The sequence below is a fragment of the Zosterops lateralis genome, assembly GCF_965231275.1.
Source record: "Zosterops lateralis genome assembly, chromosome: 3".
Taxonomy (NCBI): domain Eukaryota; kingdom Metazoa; phylum Chordata; class Aves; order Passeriformes; family Zosteropidae; genus Zosterops; species Zosterops lateralis.
This window is the reverse complement of record NC_139764.1, coordinates 91,964,543-91,985,418: the sequence shown is the minus strand read 5'-3', so window position 1 is coordinate 91,985,418 and position 20,876 is coordinate 91,964,543. Positions and strand designations below refer to the sequence as shown.

The window sequence follows — 20,876 nt, the reverse complement described above, 5'->3', positions numbered from 1 at the left end:
TAAATATTTTGTAGGCATAGTAAACATTTTAAAAAATCCAAACAACTAAAATGAATGTGGTTTTTCCAGTGAGAGCCATTAAAAACTGAAATTTCACAGAGGCACATAGGGGAGTCTTCATGAGCCTTAACTACCTATTTGACTTTGCTTAGCTAGACTAGACTTCATCTTAAAATGAGCAAGCTTCTACATGGAAATCCTGTGTCTGTTACTATACAACAAAGCATAACTATGGCCTTCGTTGGGTAACCAGCATACAATTAAAATCCATTCATAAAAAAAAAAAAAAAAAAAAAAAAAGTTTTAAAGTGTTTGACAAGTACAGTGTTGTTTTGGCTTGCTGTTTGGGTGTTTTTTGTTTTTTTGTTTTGTTTTGGTTTGGTTTGGGTTTTTTTTTTTTTTTTTTGTTTTTGTTTTTTTTTTTTTTTTTTTTTTTTGTTTTTGTTTTTGTTTTTGTTTTTTTTTTGTTTTGTTTTGGTTTTTTTTTTTGTTTTTTTTTTGTTTTGTTTTGTTTTGTTTTGTTTTGTTTTTTTCCCTGAAATAGCCCAAATAGCACAAGGTGGGGGGAAAAGCGGGGGGAAATGTAAATGTATTTATGTTGTTTCTCTCAGGTACATTTTCTGGTGAAAACACATCCAAGTGTCTATACTGTAGAGAAGCACACAGATCAGGCATAGTCAGATTTTTTAATATACTTTCAATCTTGGCAGAACAAAAAACAATTGCAATAAATAGGTTGCACCCACTTTTCTTGAGCATATTGTGAGTGGAAATAAAAATAAATTGAATTAATTGAATGAAAGAAAATTAGGAATTTTTTTTTGGCATCCAATTCTTGCTAAAATCTCTTAAAATTCCTTACCTATTCTCTTCATATTAATTTTACCAAAATAGCACAGGGGGAATCTCTGGCCACATTTCTAAGCAGCTGATTAGATTTTCAACCAAACTCAGTATGATAATATTTGGAAACACAGTCCAGCAAGGTTCAGTTGAAAGCTGAATAAGCTTGAGAAATGATACTCACCACAATTCAGTAATCTTTTCTACAGCATACTAATAAAACACAATAGAAAAATTAACAGACACAAGCTTTTTTAATGTCTTCTTTGAAAAGGTGACTGTATGAAACATTTCACTGTTTCAGAGGTCATATAGACATTAGAAAACTGAAAGTAGCAACAAATATTAAGACCCTGGAATTATTAAAGACAGATAGATTTCAATGTGGTGAGTACTGCAGATCATAAGAAATATCCAAAAGGTTTATACCTTCTGGCTTTATATATATATATATATATATATATATATATATATATATTAGCATTTAAAGTCTTAGTTCTGCAAGGAAGGCTATGCAAGTGCACACAGGCTAATATCACTCTCTAGCATCGAAACAGAACCAAGTATAGAAATACTCCTATTTTTTTTTTTCTTTCAAACAATTGGAAAAGCCCATTAAAAGGCATACCTGGAGATATAGACTAGAAATAGTTTACATATGCATTTTCAAGGACTCATGCTTCAGTTATTTTTTATATTGCATCTGATATTGTTAGAATATCTGCAAAACATTCACTGTTTTCTTTTGTACTTAACTTGTGATGATTTTGTTTGAAAGTAAATAGTATTCTGCTTTCTAAAATTTCCTTCAGCATCATGCTATTCTTTAGACATTGAAAGGAAAAAGAAAGACCCTTTGAAAACACTACTGATGCCAAGCCTACAAGTGAATTGTAAAGGAAATGCTCTTTTAAAAATCTTTCCATGAAAGGTGTATAATGTCCTACAGAAGAATGTCCTACTGAAGAAAGGCTCTGGCCTGGAAAGGTCAGAGAAGAGGTGAAGGTACAAGGCAGTAGCAAACTGTTTTTCACTGACGGTCAGCACATTGTATTCAGCTTCATCTGCACATATATCCCATTGAATGTAGTTCTTTACTCTTTGCACTAAAGACCTTCACTCTACAATCTTATATAAGTGATGTTTTGAGAACACCAAGTCTTCATATTTCATATGATCCATTTTCTAGTAAATGTTGTTAGTTCTTCACGATTAGAATAAAATTGAGTTTTCAGACATGTTCCTATGCAAACAGAGCATGCAAACACACACAATGCTAAGTAGGTAGCTTTTTGTTAACTTAATTTAGCAATTCCCATGTATAATAAAGAGTCTGAACGCATTTTTTTAATATGCTGACATATATACAACAAAGAAATCAAATGCACAAAGTCTGAAATTTGTTCTTGATAATGTTTTAGATTAGGAAGCATTGTTTTGCTGAAATTTCACAACAACATTAAAATAAGACAATATTTCATCTGAATAACAATCCCCTTTAATCTAAATTGCTGACAAAATGAGACAGCAATATAAAAAAGGCTGCTCTGGAGGATTTGCTGACTTAGCAACAAGTGGAGGTGTGAGTATGTTACATCTATTTCAGTCAAAGTGTAAAATTTATGTCTGTTTATGAGCTGAATAGATAAATCATGCAGTGGTTGAAAGGACCTGGGAAAGATATAAAGTCCTGAAGAACTTAGAAGAACTCTTTTGTGAAATAAATTTTCTTTATAGAAGATCTTACTAATAGGCAACTGTGTGTTAGAATTAAAATCTTCAACTGTTGCTTAATATTTCTGACAGATCTTTCTTTTATACCAATTACCAATGGTGTTTTCAGTAATATTTGAAACTCAAATATAACTTTCCATTTAAAATCATATGACTTAGTAATCAACGGTGACATTTGAGAAATTCAATAAATACTAAAAGGAAGGCACAAATTATGCAGAAACTATTTAATGACCCAAACCTGATCAACTTTTGTCTTGTCATGGTGCAAGTTACTAAAAAGGAAAGCATACCAATGAGCACCAAAACCCTCAAAACTGCAATTTACATTAATTAGGTGATAATAGGAATTTAGCCTAGCCTAAAAAGATAGGAAAAATGCATATGAACAAGAAATTCCAGATCTTTTTAAAATCTCAATAGCAGCTAAAATGAACCTACTATATAAAAATGTCATTTATGTGAGTTGTGCAGAATTCCAGTGCAGCATTTCTAAGACACAAGTTTTACTAAATAAATTTACACACTATACTAGAAACTATCAGTTATGGAGGTGGTCTACAGTGGACAATAATTAGGACTCAAAGGACTTGGATGAAATTTAGTGCAGGTGAAGATTTGTGTTGAGAACACTGATGTCATACACCAGCACACTGATGATAAAGCACTCGGCAAGGACCTTGGTACATCCTGGTCTGCCTATGAAGAGCATTTCTGATCCCTAAACCCTAGGGCCTGGCATCTCGCCATGGAGTCTGTCCCACAAGGTCTGGTCACTCAAAGGAAATGTGGAAAATCTCTCCTTCCTTGCTCCTGCTGGGTTTAACCACAACAACATGTTCACACACACTTCTCCCTAACTAGGAAAAGAACACAACTAAGGCTATTGAAGCCTCATGAAAGGACATGAAAAACCACTCCCTGGGGTGTGCCATTGTCCTCAGATCACTGTGATTTAATCCTCTTCAGAGAATTTGTATTCTTCTTTCAAAGAAGATTAAGCTGCAGTTATGAAGGGTCAAAATGCCACTGAAGGAGAGCACTTACATAGGCTTTTAAGGTAGATTACTCAGCTAGATCTATACTTAAAATTTATTGTACATCGTTAATTTTAACTTTTTATAAATTATCTTATTTTTTACAGAAAACATTTAACATTTTGAAGATTTCCTTGCAGATGTAGCAGGCATTTTTCAAAAAATAAAGGTAGCTCCTATTTCCAGGGTTTTATCACTGTTTTTCATCAAAAGAACATTGGCTTTTATAGCTTGGTATATCTTAAAAACCAGAACATGGTTTTTATATATAATAACAGTAAATATAAGATTAGCTGTATTATTTTAAAAGTTTATGCAAAACTTACTGAATTAATTTGTGGTATATGATGTATTCTAATACATATTCAAGAAAATCAAAATGTGAAAAATTTTGTGTAAGTTTGAGGGGGAGAGAATTCAGATTCTTTGAAATTATTCTAATATGTGAAATACACTTCATATATCTATAAATGCATATATATGTATTTTTAAAATGGCTACTATAAACTCTTAACTGGAAGCAGGATTTTGCGTACAATGTAAGGGTAATTTTATCTTTGTTTTCAGCTTGTAATCAGAATATGCATTTAGTATTTTTTTAATCAAGTTACCCTGTGTTGTACAACAGAAAGAATTATTAGTATGGTGACATCATTCACATACATGCTCAGAATACCCCGTCAGAGTAAAAGTCTGACTCAAAAAAAATTATTTATTTTTTAGGTTCCAGATAAATATTTAAGATAAATTGCAATAATATTGCATTTTGCTTTAGAAGAGCAAATTAAACATTTACCAAGATTATTCAAACAATGTTTTCTTTAAAGCTTATTGACTTCAGGCATAACACCACTTCTCACAGCTCATTCAGACTTTTCTTTGATATACTTAAAAAATCATCCATACTAGAATTTTTGGACTTGGCAATGTTAGGTTAAAAATTGAACAAAATGATCTTAAGGGTCCTTTTCAACTTAAATGTTTCTTTGACTCTTTCGATACAGTCCAATGTGTGTCAGCCATATAATTTAATCAATTCTTCCATTACTGTTTGAAAAAGTTTGGTTACTTAAAGTAACATAGACATGAAAATAGAGCTTAAACTAAGTGTCACCACTGGAGAGACAACATGAAGAGTTGCTTTATTACTCATCTAAAATCTAATGTTTGATTTTTGAAACCACAGACTGAGTGTCATGCATCCAAAGGCTTCAAAATTAAGGGGCAATACAGTTCTCATGGTTTGAATCTTATAGCAATAAAATACAAAAAACTGCCAGGAAAATAAAATGCTCTATAAGAAGTATTCTTACTCATAAGAAAAAAATCATAACATCTATCTGTTGCTGTCTAGCTATGATACATCTTTCTGTCTGACCATCATTTGGAGGTACTTTCTAAATTAATGGAAGATACTTAAGAATTCCAAACAATCTCAGTTGTAGATATTAAAAGGAAATTCTGAGTATGTCAACACTTTCTGAATTAAATAAGGAAAATTGCTAAAAAAGAATTATTTTGGCCTAAACAGTGAAAGGACTATATCTTCTTAAGCAACATCAGTGGACAGCAAAGTTCATGGTGCATACACTGTGGTGTTTTCTATTAAAAAAATAGATAAATTTTTAACTGGTAAAACACCTATTTCTTTTTATCTAAAATTATTAAATTGTTGATCAAACTTTCAAACTGACATGTATCTGCTAAGAAGCAAAGACTAGGACTTATGTTCCAAACACTTAGATTAAACTGTTCAGTTCCATTTCTTTGTTTTCAGTAGACAGCAAAAAAGTACAAAGAAAGACTTACTGTCTTGACTTTTTACCTGTCAAAAGTAAAAAAATACACAAACAAAAAAGTCTCCAAAAGATCATGAATGAGTCTGTTTGTAGTGCTACACAGGGGAGGTTAGTTTTTTGGATAGGCAAATGTCAGTCACTTAATTTATGCCACAGTGTATTATCAATCCTTTTTAAGAAGCTTTCCTATATTTTTGACTGACCTTTTTAGGGTATATTATTCAGATAAGCCTAGAACAGGCATAAGCATGGAAGCAGCCTAATGATCATCTGGCTGCATGATCCACCTTGGATCCTGAGAGCCATAAAACACCTATTTTCAGATGTGGAACACCTTTAAAATGAGTGGAGTAAGTCAAATTCAGGCAGATATTCACCTTATCAGTCCTTTATCTGGCTGCAGCTGCAACCTAACATCACTGCTTGATACTGCTACAAGGCTTACTGTCCCAGTAACTTGCTGCATTATCCTGACCTGGATATGCATGGCAATTGCTGTGCCTAACTTATCCACTTAACAGGTAAATGCATGCTTGAATAAATATTAAGTGATTGATGGCACAAATTAAATCTTCATGTTGATTGAAAGCTGCCTAAATACTACATTAAATCACAGGTGCTGGACAAATTTGAGTATGAATGGTCTTCACTTGAGGTAAAAAAAACCAAGAAATACAGCTCAAGAAGAAAACTAACTTTAAAAAAAAAAGTGTATGAATAAAAAATTACTTAAATTACAAATGCTTTACCTATTCTATGTAAAAAAGTCCTTGCTTTAGCCCATGACCAGCAACAAACTGAAAAAAAGCATAATTGCAAAAGTATAGTCTTAGCATATCAGCATACTTTGTTGGTGTTACCAGACCATCCTGTGACCTCAGGGTGGTGTTGTGATACAGTCTTCATCACTTCGTGCATGTTTTATTTATTTATACAAAATAAAATATTTATATATATTTATTTATATATTTACTTGTGTGTAAGTCATGTTCTTTACGTATGCAGTACTATCAAAAAAAAATTTTAAAAAAGAGTTGAGAGTCATAACATGGCAGGCCTGAAAATAAGGCTAGAGTTTTAAAAAATTCAGTAATTAGTTTATTAATTCAAAATAAGTACTTTTGGTGAACCTGAACCTATTTAACCAGAGTGGTCAGAAGATGCTCGGCCTTGTTCTAATGCATATTTAAAATTTATTCAGACTGAAGCCACTTCAACAAGGGAGATCAGCAACAATCTTCATCAAGATTAACATTCAGTATTTTTTTTCTGTAAATATTTCCTTTTCTTTTATTTTTTTTTTTTATTTTTTAAATTTTCATTTTAAAGCAGCACTTTATAGTTCTATACACACATTAAGAAATGTTAGTGGATTTTTTTGTAAAGTATCAACTGTGAAAAATATAATGTAATTTTGTTTAATTTATGAAGACTTGTCGAGTGACATCTGGTCATCTCAGATTCAGTAGAGAAAACTGGCATAGATAATAACTGGAGACCATTTCAGTTTAGATCGTCTGAAACACTTAGGTGTGGTATTACAATGTATCTCATTCTTCAAGGACAAAATAATTTAAATTTCTGGCCTTTTCATAGAAAATATGCTTTCAGAGGATTCTTTTTGAAAAGTCTTAGACCAGTCTGTTAAGATATCTGGGATCTATAACAGAGAACGAAGGACTTTCAAATACAGTCTATAAAATAGGTTTTTTGAAAAAATGAATGGTAGGTTCAAATAACTCTTCAACTTTTTAACTTTTTTTTTTACTATGGATTAACAGCCTTCTATTTTAGCAATAATAATGTGGTTTTAACATGGTTTAGAAAGTTTATCATCAAAGTTAAGTGTCTCCTGTAGTGTCTTGCATTTTATTTATTGCATAGAGATAATATTTAAATTATTTTTATCTTTATAATGCATGACACTGAGTATGACTAACAGCAAAATATCAAGACACCTCTTATATTCGCTAACACGGTAGCTGTTTTCTAGTTTCCTGGAGTTCAAAAATAAACACCACTTGTTTTACCATCTGGGTTTCCACAGGTCACCTTCCAGTGCACACAGCAACACTGGTACAATGTTATTACTCTGTATTCAAAACTCTTTCCAGAAATTATCTCTACAGGACCTAAATCTGAAATCTTTCTTGTGGCTCTAACTGTTGGAGAACTACATTCTACAGTCCAAGAAACATGATCAATAGGGCAGAATACAAAAACTGGAATAGTGAGAGTATAGAGAGCCCTACATCTCTCTAATGTTATCATGTTTCTGAAGGTGAGCCAAAGAAGAGGCAAAAGAACTTGGAAGACATGCCTCTCTTTTAGTCCCTTAGGCAAATTGTAAATAGGATTAAATTTACTATTCATACATAAAATCTGTTATGCATATCAGTTCATTTACAGCCATCATTTCATGCCATTTTTAGGTGGACATGCTAATAATGTAAGATAGGTGAACTGCATCATTGATATTCTTTCTTAATAATTAAAGTGAGACGAAATTCAGTTAAAGTAACAATTTTCTATAGACCATGACACTATTTAAATAGTAATAAAAAAGGAAAATTAATAGATACAAAGTCAAGATTTGGTTGGTGAGCTGTAAAATATTGCCCAAGAGGGTGAGAAATCATGTTCCAATCCTGAGCAAAACTCACAACTTATTGGGAAAAAAAGATTCAAGTAAGTATGTAATTTACTTTGTCTCTACAGAACATGTAAAAGGCATCAAAGTCTGCAGTTTGCCTTCTTTTTGGTTAACTGTAATCACTAAGACAGTGTCCTTGAGGTTACATGTCACAATCTATTAACTTTCTCAAAATTAAAATTAGATTCTATTTTTAGACAGGTTCTTTGACTGCTAAACAAGGGGAAGAAGATTTATTCAGGCACCTTGTGACAGGATAGAAGTTAGAACTTTACACTTAGCCTAAAGCACAAAATGTATTGCAAGTGCAGATGGTTAAAAGTTTCATCAACAATAAAAGATGATAAAATTCTAATAAAACTAATGAGAACATTCAAATGAAAGAGCAGAAAAAAAGCTGTAATTCACCCTTATCTTAAAATGTTTGCTATACTTTTGAACTTGTAAATATTTCATGCTTTAGAATTTTGAAATTGGCTTGCAAAACTAAAAAAAAAAAAAAAAAAAAAAAAACACTTTAAAAAAAACTTAAAAAAAAAAAAAAAACCCACACAGAATAACCCACAATGGGTTGGAAAACATGACTGAAAGCCAAAAAAGCCAAATTCCAACTGTTAAATAATAACAATATACTTCATGAAAGAGATGACACTGCTACTGAAAAATGTACATTGTATACTTCAGGTATACTTCAGGTTTGCGGAAAGTCTGCAGGAGCAAGAGATTGAACTCCATAAATAAAATAACATCATTAGACCAATACAGAAATGACAACAGATGAATTTACATTAGAAATACTGTAAAGAAATTAAAGCAGAAAAATAAATCATCTGGTATATATAATTTAAATTTTTGAACTTTTTCATAAGGTTACAAGACAGTGAAGTTTATCATTTTGGTTTGAGGAAACAATGTAAAGTGTCAGATACATAACTTGTGCCAACATTCTCCCTCCACTATACAATCACTATTTCCACTGAATGTATTTCACAAATGGATTTTTAAAAGACAATATATTTTCTATGTAAACACAGACCCTAGAAATGACACAAGTACAAAAGATAAAACCATGAAAGAAGGGACAAGAAGGGGTAAGATTAATTAATATAGAGAGTACATTATACCCATGCAATAAAACATACTTGAGCCATGTAACTATACAGACTTAATGCATGGCACAATGTCTTAAGATTCCTTAATGTGTCAGCCATAAAAAGGATACAGCCCAACATCTGCTTTTTCATTCACAGCTCTTGTACATCCCACTTAAGCAACTGGGACAGTGTTCCAAGAGCCTCTGTCATTTTCCTTGTTCTCATATGGTTATTCTCATGGCTATGGACCTGCAAATCTCAGTAGTGTTGCTATGGAGAATTCTCATGGGAAGTGATTGCCACCCTCATGAGAATCATCCCTTCTTTCTCCTCTTTTTTCCTTAGTTTGTTGATTTCAGATCACATTAAAGTAAATCGAAACAAGGTGCATAAAAGAAGCAGAGAATGATTAAAACACTCAAATATTATCCAGCAATATGTGCACACAGAAATTTAAATTATAAATGCATTTCAGTTGATCTGATTAGTGAGCTCAAGTGAGTCCCAAAGAAATATTGTGTTAGGGAAAAATAAAGGTGGCAGTATAACGCTAATTATTGCTATCCTCACCACCTGCCTCAAAGGAGAGACCATTAGAAGAAAAAAAATGGTGTGGAGAAGTAACACTGTGTTTCCTGGCTGATCACTGGGGAATATTTCCCCTTCTTGTTCCTTTCAACATTCACAACATGCCACAGCCACAGACCCTACTTCTAAAAACCTGCTCATGCAAGCCTTAATGTCCTTAGTGTAATAAATACATAGCTTTCTAAACTTGAGGTTAACATCTCCACTTTTCACTCTTTATTTTGCCTGTTTTGGTATTGAAACAATAAGGTAACTAGAAATGAAGTGAAACACTTAGACAGGGTACTTCAGTTTATGGACAATGCTTAAGGAGCACTCCCACTCTTCTAATTCAGTTACTTTCAGTTACTGAACTATCTCTCAATATTTTGCAGCATCTTTTGTACAAAACTAGTTTTGACAAGATTATTATCAAATCATTTTCATCATATGTGCCCATAAGGTACTATTGAAAATAATATCAAATGTCTTCCTTTATCCTTAAGGTGAACTAATTAACATGGAAATTAACAGAAAATTATACCAGATGTTAATAAGAAAGAGCTCTTTCTAGCTGCAGGTCTATACGACCTATTGAAATGGAAAAAATCAATACATGCATGCATACTAAGAGATATCAGGTATTTTTAAATACAATTAACCAACTTCAGAAGGTGTGAATTTCACACAGTCAAAAATAAAAAAAAATATGTTTATACTGCAAAGGTTCTCATTTCTTTAAGACAGAAGCAACACAAATGAGGCAGGTTAACTTAGATAATTTTTTTTTAGTTAAATTTCCATAATTCTATACATCTTCTTAATTTCCACAATAACATACAGTATATCTATTCTGTTGTTTTCATTGCATACTAATTTTGACTTAGGTCTGTGAAGATTCTCAGTGAGGCATGAAAAAAAGATTTATAAGTACCTCAATAAAATCTTAGAATATTAGCAATATTTTTCAAATAATGTCCAATATGATACAGGTTAGCAGAATGTAAAATACAAGACATTTCAAATATATTAGAAATTTGTAGCTTCTATTGACCTCCCAGCAAAAACTATAAGAACAATAACTTTAATTTTTACATTACTTCATTAACCATTAACTGAAAATAGAGACAGTCTCAAAATTCTAAGTTTGTGAAAGGACGAAATGCCTAGTTGAAATTAATTTTTGGGGTATAATGAGGTAAGTTACAATGTAAGTAGAAATAGCTAATTTAGCTCATACCTTGATAAACAGCTTTGAATCCTGGTGAGCCAATGCTGTCATCAGATTGTAAATGAAGCCACATCTGGTTGCTCATGCTCACAATAAGATCAGGAACACTAGATCCAGTTAGTCTGTATGTAGGATAAATGGCAAAGTCATTTGTCGATGCACAAATTACTACTACCACTACTATCACCACTACTACCACAAAATACAGCCTTTAAAAATATTCACATCCTGTTCTAATCAATTGTTCTTTTGATAAAATTAACTATTCTATAAGAAATAGAACAATAAGAAGTAATAGAAAAAAATTTCTTTGAATAACTGCATTCAACAATGATTAATCATTTCTAATAAAGCTGTTCCTACCTAAAGTTTCCATTAAATAATTAAGTTGTAAGAGATGAAACTGACTGTATGAATTAGTTTTCACCTGTTTGGATGAGTATTTCTTTTCTGCCATGCTTTCTAAAAGTGAAGAAAATTGCTTTACATGCCTTAGAGCCTGTGTGTCCAGAACTGACTACAATCACATCTGCTCCGTTGAAATAACTCACAATGATCTCTCAGATTTCAGAGAAACTGCTATTTCTCACACAGTAATGTGTGACAGCTGTGTATAGATAAGTACAGTGCAGTATACAACACATATAAGGCAAACTGGTGAATCCCACCATCAAACTTTAGCACTTGCCCGTAGTGTCACCTATACATCTACAATTCTGGTATCAAAAAGTTGTGTGTCAAAAAGAATAATTAAGAAAAAATTGCTTCTTAATAGTGAAAAACTAGTACATACTCGGGTTCTAGTCCTGAAAACCATTTAGATCATGGTGATAAGTTTTACAAAAAGTTGTGGGAAAAGTCACACATAAAAAATGGCTGTAGAACCTCATTAAATAAACCTTTGTCAGATACAAACCAGAAAATCCTCTGTCTTTCTTCCAACCCTCAGTCGTGATTATTGGACAAAAGAGGCATTAATTAAGTAAAACTAATAATGTGTCAAACCAAGATAAGATGTTCCAGAATCAGAATTTCTCAGGAAAACAGTGTGTGGATTATTCCAAAACATATTTTTTTTAAATATAGTAAACCAGATGTTAATACTGTTACACCTTAAACGCAAAGACATGATAAAAGGAGAGGCTGAGTAGAAACAAGGTGAGGACTGAAGAACCATGAAACAAGTTACAGGAATTCTCTCTGCCTTCAACCAAGGTTATGAACAGGAAACTTTGTCCTATATCTACAATAAATTGGGTTTTTACTCTGATATATTGAAAATAAAATTAAAATACACAATCCCCTGTAGTGGTGTGGAATTGGGGTTTTTAATTTTTGGTATTTTTTATCTAAGCTCTGTAAAAGGTTTCTTTCCTACCCCCACATCCTCGCTTCCCTTGATGGCCCAGACCCAGTCTATTGTATGTTATCAATAGGCCAGGGCTAGCCCATTGTATGTCTCTGATAGCCCTGGCTTCAGTCGTTAAGAATCTATTATATCTTATCTGAGAACACACCCTGGTACTTGATAGCCCGGGCAGGCCAGAGGGCCAGACAGGCCTCAGGTAACATCCCACCCCCTTCACACCCTAAATGGTAATGTCACATTCCCTCCTTTTGGGTCACTCCCCTTAATTTGTATTCAGTAACACCCCCGTTCATAAGTGCAAGACCGACCAAAAATGCTCTCTCTGGTCCTCAGTCTCGGACACACACTCAAGTCTGGAACACCTGGGCATCTGCCCTGAATAAACACCTTCTTTACCACCAATTGTGAGTCACTCCTTCTCCATAATAAAGCATGCTTCTGCCTGGGGTCCAGACCTGCCTAAAACTTCACCTTATCACCACAGAGCCCAGCAAGCCAGAGGGTTCTCTGGGAACGGTGATAATCCCTTTGTGAGAAGAATGGTCTTACTAATTACTACTGAATATAACACCTGGAACTTCTGCTAAAATGGCTGAGTTTGTTCTAATATGGTCTATAAGTTTCTGGTTATGACCTGATGGTGAGTAATTGATTATTATGATACTATAAGTGCAGAAAAGAAGGAAAAAATTAAATCCATTATAGTTCAGCATATGCAAACACACAAACAGTGCTTAGCTTGGATAAGTAAGGAAATCAAGAAACTGTGCTAAATAGCTTGTTCAGTTTGACCTGTATAAAAATGAAAATTGAGCAACTGCTTAGTCTGAAAACTGAGATGCTTACCAAATTAACTGAGAACTGTACAAATTCAAAGAGATTCTAGATATAGTCAGAATACTGAATATTCTATTGCTGATAAAATAATAAATGCTGCTAAAGTTGGGACATTCACTTAAATGAATAACATAGCCAGCTTAGGAAAGGAAGATAACCTCACCAGATAGTGAGTAACATAAACAAACATCTATAAAGAAAGAAAATGTAAAGATTATGTAAACATTGACAGACAACTGTAAAGATGTGTTTTTTCTGCAAAAATTTCTCAGTGGCTATTCAGATGTGTAAATCTATTGCATTACGAACTAATAACTTTTGATATGCCTCTCTATACTCAGTAATCTGATTACTGTATAAGACCTATACTGATAATTTCTGAACACAGATAGGATAAATCTTAAATTTCTAAGTATTTATGAGTAGGATGGAATACTTTCAATTAACATAAATGCCTCTATAGAATGCAAGGAAAAAAAAAAAAAAAAAAAAAAAAAAAAAAAAAAAAAAAAAGAGAGAGAAACAAAAACAAGTAAAAAGCCACAACAGAATAAGGTTAACTCATCCAATAGGTAGACAATAGGTGGAGTCCTCTTGTCAAAATGCCAGTGGTCTATCCATAGATGGTAGGTATGAACCAACCAAAATACAATCACTTCCTCAGATTCACATCTGGAGGAAATGGAAGAGGAAGGGGAAGAAAAGAAAAAGAAACATACCCCTCTCCCCCCAAAAATGAAAAAATATGCCAAAAGCAGAAATCAATAAAATGCAGAAATTTTTTTTGTGGATGGCAGTTAGGGGAGATCAAATGTGTAGGGAATGCAGGTCTGTCTACCAATACAGGCTGTTGCCTGAAGTTTGTCCCAGTTTGTGATCATCCCAAGATCAGATCATCTGCAAGTTCAAGAATAGAGACTTGCAGACCAGCCATTCAGGCATTCATTGGCTGGTGTTAACCTCCCTCCATGTGGAGATGAACCTCAGTTAATCAGGATCAGAAATATTGGTTTTTACCAGTTATGGAAGGGTAGGTTCTTTTCCAAGCCCCCAATAAGTTTTCAAACTTTGTATGAATGGAAGAAAAGGATAAAGGTTCACTAAAAACATTTTACTACCATGGATTTTTTACTATGTACTGAAATAGCTGACATAAGCAATTGTGTTTGAATCGCTAAGGTACACTTTCTTCTTTGTATTGGAGGAAAAACAACTAAGTTTTCTGTGCAGGAAATAGTTTAAAGATTTATATTTTAAGGGAGTAATTTTTTAAAAATAAGTTTTAATATAAGTGCTGCAAGAAAAACTTAAATTATACCATTTGGAGGAAAAGCAGACCTTCTCCAGCAAAGTGATAGTTTAATACACAAGAATTTAAAAACAGAAAACAGGACATTGTAGGAAACATTCTGACTGATAAACTTCACATATGATGATCACTAATGAGTTATTTTGAAAAGGTAGCCACTAGTTCTAGCCAAACTCTGTTAAATATAAGAAATATAAGGATAAATATAAATATAAGAAACTGTTTTAAAAACTTTATACCCTAAGCGTATTTAGACTACTATGAAGTAAGCTGTATTACTGCTTTTCAGAGCTAAACATCTCAGCCTACATAATCAATGAAGACAACTAAATTTTCCAACAAGTAAGGATTACAGATGAAACAATTGTTAAAAAACATAAAATTGATGTGACTATCCCCCTTTAATTAATTAAACTGTTGGTGTTGGTGATTATATTTTTAGAAGATTTTACTATAAATATTAAAATTAAATACTTTAATAAATTAAAAGCCAACAGATCTTTAATTATTATACAACTAGACTCTCAAAAATACATAAAATTGATTTGAAATAATTTGTTCTTCAAAGTATATTGAGTTTTGTATGATCTCAGTGCTATCTTTCATGTACTTAAAATACCTTACCTAATTGTTTTCCCAATTTTGTACAAAAAAATAAAGATGGAGAGCCCATGTTTTATTTTTTTCTTCTTCTTTTAAAATATCAAGATTCCTTCATATTCCCCTTGAACTGCAGTGCTACAGCTTTGAGGTTACAGAGGCAGTTCCTAATGGATGAGTGTTCGGACACTATGGAAAGCTTGTAGTAGGACAGACCATTTATATATCATGATGCTAAACTCCCTCAATCTTCTTTCCATAAAGTGTTTAGAGATCTCCGATTTACTGACCTCCCTTTAGACAGTTCCCATGTTCATAGGATGACTGGCTTATAAACATCCTGGCACAACTGAGCTCATTATAAATTTGAGTTTGTTTACAACATAATGTTTATTTACAATGTTCAAATTTACAATAAAGCACCCAAATAAAGAGGTAGCTAGTACCTTGAGGACTTTAGCACCTGAGAACTGGAAAATTTTGCATGGGGCTGAGGCTTATAAGATGAGACATGACAATTTTCTGCCAAGCTGAAGGATAAAAATACTTAGAATTAGATTTTAATTTTGAAAGATATTTATTTTAGCATATTGTTTTCAAACTAAATCATAAAAGCTACAAAGTTTTCGAATCAAGTCCATTATATTCTACAGTGATATTCTGCAGAATTACTGCAGAACTTCTGGCATTTTGTCTGCCAATAGAAGATTGAAGACTGTAAGAAAAACTGTATTATTTCTTTAAGATACCCTGAGAAATTTAGAAATTAAATCTAGCCAGAAAAGTCTTTGCTGTAAGCTCCTTCATTCTCCTGGGATGAATAAGAAACTGCAAGGTGCTGCTCAGAGCTCTATAAATGTAACAGAACTTATTACAACCAACTAATAGAAAATTTTGATAAGGAAATCACTCTGACATTTAGTTATGAACTTCTCATGATAATACACTCTACAAGTGGACCTAGTGTTTTACGAGGGATGTTACTTTGCATTTATGGAAGACCTTTCTGAAAAGCAAGTGAAATGGCACATATCTATAATGCTGTTTCAATATAATGTGCTTTGTAATGCATGATACAATGCAGTGTTTAATAACTTCAAGAACACTAGCTCAATATAAATTCAGATTCATTATTAATTATCATGAGACTACAGTTCTGTCTTTGGGCCTTTCTGTATTCCAGTGTATTTCAGTTATTAATCATTACATTTCTCAAATGATCTTCAGAGTAATGCTAATTTTGCAAACTAAAAGGCAGATAAATTTATTTATATAGATTTTGCTTTCATCAAACATACAGTTTACAGTAAAGATGGCAGGAACAAAACTGTACTGTAATCCTAAGTGATGAGCTGCAGAGTAATAGGGATAAAACAGTTGCTATTTTAGTAAAAAATAATTATACTTAAGAAATGGTCAGAAGTAGCATGTCTCTAGTGAGACAATTGTACTAGTTATAGAAATACCAGTGATGAATTTAGAAGTGGATGTCTGCTATAGGATTTTTAAAATGTTATTAAACTGAAAAAGGTTACAGGATTTGATATTATTATGGAGTTCTGCTTGTTAAATAGCAATAAGTATGAGCAAATAATATTTTTGATTTTTTTTTTATCTTTTGCAGAGTCTTGAAAAATAAATATGGACTAGGTAGTCACAGGCTAAATGGCTTCAAATGGAAAGGTTAAAAAACCCAAGTAAATTAACACATAATTTTAATTTTTACATACTTTTGGCAAATTTTGACATATGAAGTATGCGCAGTGTAGAAAATGGAATTAAGAGTTTGGAACAGCAGATTTACTACTTAAAGACTTGACTCTTAAGGAGTTTTTCAATGCCTAGGAGCAAAAAGGTATCCCAATTTAAAAAAAAAAAAAATGCAAAACCTTTTGTCAAAGTTACAAGTAATTAAACCAACATCACCAGAAGGACTGTTGCCTTATACAATTGGTCTGCAAAATACAAGAAAATATAAACTTAAATATGGAAATCCATTCCCAGTTCATGTTTTTCTTGTTAGTATAACACGTAAGCTCTCAAAACGGCGTGGGGGGGTTATTTTTTGCTTCCTTTTTTTTTTTTTTTTTTTTTTTTTTTTCAGATAATGAGAATATAGAATTCCATTTATTCAGTGGTAGCTACTTGCTATTGCAACCCAAGAAACACAAGCATTGAGCAAATAATTCAATAATTTTCCATCATACCTTTTAAGCCAAATTAAATTTGATGTTTCCTAAGAACTTTGATATGATGGTTCAGAAATTAGCAATTAATAAATTTATATATTCATAAACAAACACATATAATGAAATTATTTTCCTCAGATTTGTCCCTGAAAAAATATTCTGATTTTTGAAAAATAAAATGTGTGGGTGTTAAGACCACTTGTTTCCTATAATAAGGTAAAGGAAACATTAGGTTTTTATAAGTTTTTATATGGATTCAAACACCCTTAAAATATAAAATTACAATGTATTCTTTTTATCAAATATGTTCAATAGTGTCTCTATCCAACAGATTTTTTATGCTATGTCAAGTAAGGGTATTATGACACAAATGCTGCTAGTTTCTTTTACTTAGTCATTGATAATTTATCAAATCTATAATTTTGTTTTGTGTTTGGTGACCAGGATTCATGTGATAACTTAACCCTCTAAAAGTGATAGCCAAAATATCTGCTTAGCCACAAGTTCTCATTATGCATTAAGAAAAAATTAGCATATGCAACAAAAATGAGATGGTTAAGGTAAATGAGATCAATTAGTCTGTACAGAGTTTTATTTCCTATAGTCCAGACAGGACTGGTTGTATATATATATATATATATATATATATGCATATATATATTGCAGGTTGTATATTAAGAGTAGATATCTAGCCTGGAATTTTCCTTCAAATTTATCTAAATTCCAAAATGGCCAATATATGACATTGTATTATATTATTCCATAAAACATGTTTAAATTTACTGAAAAGTGGACTGTGTCCTATCATTAAATTTTTATACACAAATCCAATTTTGAATATTTAAATTTTGAAAACAATCAATGACTTATTTTTTTACATAAGTTGTATTTTCTGTTCACTGAAATCCTAGTCTTTTTTTTTATTATTCCCTTAATTGCTTGTGAATACAATAGCAGTTATATAGGTAGTTCTTGTTTTTTAAAGGAAGCCTTTGTTTTTTCCTTTTAAAAAATTCAATTTGCAGGTTTTAGTCCCTAATATTAATGCCTATAAAAATGCTACTAAGGATTTGGGGTGAACTTTGTAATGAACAATCTTTCTGACAGTACTTGAATTTTAAACTTACATAAATTATCAAATTCCATACATTAAAATTGCAAATTTAAGTAGATATATGGCCAGGAAGAAACAACATGACAGCAAATTTCCAAGAAAAATGTTTGCAGTTGTGTACTTACACATACAACACTGTCCTGGTATCACCAACCTTCCCAGCATCTCCAACAGTAAGAGTATCATAGCCTCTTTCCAGTTCAAACTCTTCAAAAGCAAGTTTTATGACCTATTAAAATAAATAACTCAGTTACTTCAAAACATTTCCACGTTATCTACCATGTTTCATTCTTGAATTATTTGCCTACTATAAATCAAATAATGAGGCAATATTTATTTCAGTTAATCGTCTTTTATTTTTGAAAGACACCTAGAAAGAGCACAAATGCAGAAACTTCTGTGTTTTCTAATACTTAGGAGGAAGTCACATAATGTGTAAGAAGTATCACAGACTAAGATACAAAGATGCCGGTCACCACTAACTGGTGATAATTGTTCATTATTGAAGGAAGAAATCTTTTTTCTTTTTTTTTAACTGCCCTACCTATATTAAAATTTTATAGCTAGTATTGGAATATATGAAAACATTCTTATTTGTTGAGTTATACAATAACAAGGTAGAACATATGAACTATCAATTCATAAAAAGATGGAGGAGGCTGGTTCACAGAAATTCAAAAGCACAACTTTCCTTGCACAAATTACTAACATTAAACTGTGATTCCACACAATATCTAGTCATGAATTGCCAAGAAAATTACAAATGTATCTCTCAGAATTCTTTGAAAAGTTATTTATAAAACTGTAATTTTTTAAGGAAGAAAAAAAAAAGTATGAAAAAGGATTTAGTTTTGTATAGAAGAACAATTCTAAGGCAAGCAATTTTAGAGATCCGTATTGGTGAATAGTTGCAGCTAATATATATGTACACATATATTAGGACATTATACCTTTCTGTAATTTGATACAAAGGTTTCTGCAAACAACTTGACATGAAAGTGCAGAGAGTTAGTGATTTTCCACAAAATATTCATTTTATCTTAATACTAACTTATGGAGTTATTCCTGGGTAAGCTCTCAGACAACATCAGCCATTGCATTTAATGCAGTTAATTTTTCTTCTGTTTTGTGAATAGAAACAACATTTGAGTCAGATTTGAGCTTTCAGCACAAGCCTTATTATGCTGCTTTTCTGGAAGGAACACATTAAAAAACTACGTTTTCCATCCATTTAAGTTTATTGCTATGTGATCATGAAGGCAGAACTCATCTTGATCAAATTTTAGCCCTGTAAGAAAGCATCATCAAAGCTAAGATAGTTGTTTAAACTTTCTCAGTATTAAAAAAGAAAACCAGGCCACCTCATTTCTGTGTCAGATTTGGAAAAGCTTAGTACAATGAACTGCAGAGAAGAACTTACACCACTAGAGTAGGGCTCTTTACATTGTACTATGTTGCTTTTGTCTGTAACCCAAAGAAAAGCCTACAGGCAGACTAGCAGGGTCACCTTAAAAGGAGATCAAGTTGGATCTGCCTTTCCTAAAGCCCTGCTGGCTGAGTCTCATGCCTTGGTTGTCCATTGTTTCAATTATAAGAATAATTTCAGGTAATACTCTGCAGATAAAACAATATACACTTTCATCTTCTCCTGATGTACCTTGTAGTATTCCTAGATTATATCAGTGGTTAACATGCAAAATTTTATTATTAAATCAAGACTAATAAAGCTGAAATGCACAAAATTATGTAGAAGCACAAAAAGATAGTTGTTCCTGGCAAGAAAGTAACTGCAAGACTTTTAATGTGACTTTTATTTCATATGGAAGAGGAAACCTGATAGAATATTCCATGAAAATATATGGTAATGTATTATTTAAAGAATATATTTGGTTTGACTCCAAATAATAGATTTGGTTAGACTCACAAATGCTTTTACAAAACAATTTAAAAACAAATATGAATGTTCACCTCTTTAATAATAAAATAAGTTAGAAAAAAGAAAAATAATTGGATATAAGCCATAAATGAAAGTCTTAAGCTTTTGGCTGAGCATATAGGAAATGTGACAAGAAACATTCCTTTATAGGAGATACATTGTGAAGATATATTACACACTATTTTAAAAAATCTTATCTTTATTTCCATGATAATTGCTATTCTATGCTAAAACATAAAATCTTTTGGAAAGACCTTCAAATGGTTGAGAGTTAAGAGGACTAATGCAAATTCCTCCAATCTGACTAATAAACACTAAATTTTAACATATAAACAGTAAGGACTCAGTCTAATCATTGCTCTTTTCACAGTCAGTGGTCAGAAAATGGCACTTTTCTGTCATAACATTTCCTGAGTTGGAAAGAACCCACAAGGATCATTGAGTCCAGCTCCTGGCCCTGCACAAGACCACCACCCCAAGAATCACGCCATGCACCTGAGGCTTGGTGCTGTGACCACTTCCCTGGGGAGCCTGTTCCAGTGCCCAACCACCCTCTGGGTGAAG

General features: G+C 32.2%; 1 protein-coding gene across 1 annotated transcript in view; it reads right to left on the bottom strand.

Moving 5' to 3' along the window:
- CSMD1 (CUB and Sushi multiple domains 1) overlaps positions 1-20,876 on the bottom strand; it is a 1,076,561-nt gene that overhangs the window by 260,615 nt on the left and 795,070 nt on the right. Inside the window, exons 11-12 of the mRNA XM_083857383.1 lie at positions 18,502-18,605; positions 10,968-11,080 (exon numbers count right to left, since the gene is read on the bottom strand). Of these exons, the coding sequence (XP_083713509.1) occupies positions 10,968-11,080; positions 18,502-18,605 (217 nt within the window). The remainder of the gene's footprint in view (positions 1-10,967; positions 11,081-18,501; positions 18,606-20,876) is intronic.